Here is a 3209-nt window from a genome sequence, read left to right on the forward strand (position 1 = left end):
TTTCGAATCGGGTTAAAACTTCACTGTTATTATTTCATTATTTATTCTATCTTCACTGTTATCGTTTCTCCATGCTCTTATTTGTGAATCCATTAAAATTAAAATATGCAACGTTTGTCTTTAATATTTAATACAGAAGCCTCTATTTACCATTTGGTTGGAAAAAGTTGTCATAAACACAAATAACAGAAATCAGCTAAAAAAAAAGCAATGAGGAAAAAACTAACAGGAGACTGAAAATATTATACATACATATATGCTGTTGCGCGTAAACATCGTTGATTTAATCCCATCTGTAAATATTAACAAAAATAACGGGCACAGCCAAGCTGCCGTTCCACGTGTCATAATTCAACGCTACGTGTCGGGAAAAGCTCGGATAACAATGGCGGAGCTAGCAACCCTCGCGTGTTCCATTCGGTATCGCGATACTTTCAGAGTCGATCATTTTAATCATGCTCGTGGCCCCATGATATTTGTTACTCCGACATTGCAATATCGTAACCGGGAGCGTTATTGCCAGGGACATTGGCGATAGTAAATCCATTGGTTCGGCAATATCGCGGCTGGACCACGCCGGCTTGGCACCCGTTTAGACTCGATTTTAATTTTCCCCTGTGCGACAAGCAAGACGGCCATGAATTCATAAATCGGAAGGAGATTCGCCGAATCTTGAATTTGCACACGTCTAATTTACGAGTTTCAGCACATCGTTCTGAATATTTTGATAAATTCTTGCAGGTATTTTGTTAATCTATTGTGACCACGAGTAATCTTTACTTACCATTATTGAAATAAGTTTGACAACGATGTACTCTCTTCACGTATTTACGAAAATGTCATCTATACTTCAATTAAATTCATTATTTTGCTATTTTTATTATCTATGTGGTTGCATGCTCACTCAAGGTAAGGAACAACAAAATGTATGTTCTCCATTAGTGTGGTGTGTAAATAAATTTTTAATTAAAGCTGATCGCACGTGGAATTTATTAAAAAACGTACAAAAATTTCTTGCCTACCGTGATGGTTCGCGTTACGTCGTACTCACTGTTTTTCAATATTTCGTCCCAGTTGACACGTGAAACTGAATTTTATGTGCTTACACACATTCCATACTGACGTGTGATCGAATTTACAATATCTACAACATTATTCGCTAAATATTTTAGTCGGAATGCATCCCGAACGCTCTCGCGAGATATTTTAGATTGATACTGAATTCCTAATCGAAAGAAAACACGCGCTCGAGTAGGGATTTTCGTATCCAGATTATGGAAGACGGATCCAAAGTTTGCCGGTAGTGGATTGGCAATCTCAACCAGCGTTTGCCGGAGGACCGTTCACGGAGCGCAGATTACTGCGAAGAAACATATCCTCGGCAACGTGTTCGTGGCCGTTGTTGGTCTTGGATCCCCTTACTTCACTATTTTCCATTCTTTCCCTCTACCCGCATTTATTCCTTGAACAAATGGAAACGTGTTGTTGTAAGTCCTCTTCTGTAGGTTCCTCAGAGCAATGATCTCATTGCATAGAAGAAAAAGAAGTCGACGAGGTGGAAGAAGAAACAATTCTTCTCCTTTTGTACGTTCTTCGACAACGGTCTTCTTGATGCGTGTAAGAATAAAGAAACGAAAAGCGCAAGAGTAGTCAGAATGCCTTCGTGAACCTCCGGTCAATGATTACAGCCAAGGTGTGCATTGGTGGTGATCGGTGAGCAAAATTTCCTACTAATTATCCGCGGGTCCAGGTATCCTTTACCACCAGCCTGAAAAGAATTTGTCGTGCGTTAATCGCGAACGAGATCTCTTCACCGGACGACAACAGCGGTGATGTTTTTATTTGCGAGACGTTGTTAACTCAAGAGACGCTTTTTTCATTATTTCGTAACGTGAGACCCTTTTAATCAAAAGTCGGATTCTGCATTGTACTGCTTCGTCCCAATTATTCCGAGTCGAGCCGAAACTTGTACTCACTTCATTGTCACGATCCCAGGTCCTTCTAATGGGCGCATTATATGCAAGATTCGAGATCGTTTGCTAAATAGTTTGTTCTTGTTTATATTGCATAAAATCGCTGACAATTATTTGGACAATAGAGATTTTATATTTTACGCTCTATGTAACTACTTCAATTTTATTGTAAGCGAAGTAAGAACCTTTTCCCGCGGACAAACTGATTAATTTCGATCGGTTCGATAATGCAAGATTGAAAATTTACGATAGGTTCTTACGCAGTGAAATGGACGAGCGTTTCTCGGATGGGTTGAACAAATTTTTACTTTTCTGTGGGAAAGCGGATTGCGGAGGGAAAGAGCTTTTTATCCGCTCGTATATTGAACCTGCCGCGTAAACAGTTTAATTGGCATTTAAACTGCACGCGGTAAATTTAGATGCTCGACATCCATTTATTTCCGTTAAGGTATTGCGTTCGACGATCGCGATTAATTAATTTCCTGGCTGTTTCAACGTACACCGTGTTCTCGATTAAAAATATTATTAACATACATTATCGACTATTAATATTAACGTCATTGGTAAAATAAGCTGGGTCTTTGAAGTCAATATTTTATGAGAATCTTTTTAAATCCTTCCGACTGATCGTAAGCGTAAAGTAAAGCAAGACCCAATATATTCGATGTAAATTTGATAATGAACGATGATTTTCTTTTAATGAATAAATTTACAAAAAAATTCTATTTTCAGAGGAATTGTAGACGAATTGCATTTACTATCGACTCCCAATAAAACTGTATGTATAATTAATCATGTCTATAAACTGCGTTCACCGCAGATCCACAGTTTACGTTTCGTTTAACACAAAATTAAATTAAATTCAGCATCGATATCAACATTCCTCATTAGCAAACAAACAAGGAAACAAATTAACCTCCCTTCAAGTTGCGAACCAGTTAATTGAAGCTTCACGTTTTTAATTTTGTCAATATTAACTGCCAAATAAAGATCGTCCCGCTCTAACTAAACACATCACTCTTTATCTATCCTTCTCTTTCTCACTTTGGTACGTAGGACCTCGCGACGATTCATCATCGGCTTCCACTTAATTGCATCTTCAATTTACCGAGAAAGAATCTAACACCTTCCATCAATTTCGTCGCGTCAAAAGTAACGCCAAAAAAGGGGTGGAAGAAATTTATAAAGGGAGTTTAAAAATGAAATTTGCCACTTACCACCGCCGCCGCCGCCGCT

The 3209-nt window shown here is 38.4% G+C and overlaps 1 protein-coding gene across 1 annotated transcript in view; it reads right to left on the reverse strand.

Annotated features, from left to right (window-relative positions):
- Positions 1-968: 968 nt before the first annotated feature.
- The window catches only part of LOC113464294 (loricrin-like), a 5336-nt gene continuing 3095 nt past the window's right edge, over positions 969-3209 (reverse strand). The window contains exon 4 of the mRNA XM_026813329.1: positions 969-1768. Coding sequence (XP_026669130.1) covers positions 1758-1768 — 11 coding nt within the window. The 3' untranslated portion in view covers positions 969-1757. The remainder of the gene's footprint in view (positions 1769-3209) is intronic.

Source organism: Ceratina calcarata, unplaced genomic scaffold (assembly GCF_001652005.2).
Source record: "Ceratina calcarata isolate Rehan_Ccalc_2016 unplaced genomic scaffold, ASM165200v1 scaffold328.2, whole genome shotgun sequence".
Taxonomy (NCBI): domain Eukaryota; kingdom Metazoa; phylum Arthropoda; class Insecta; order Hymenoptera; family Apidae; genus Ceratina; species Ceratina calcarata.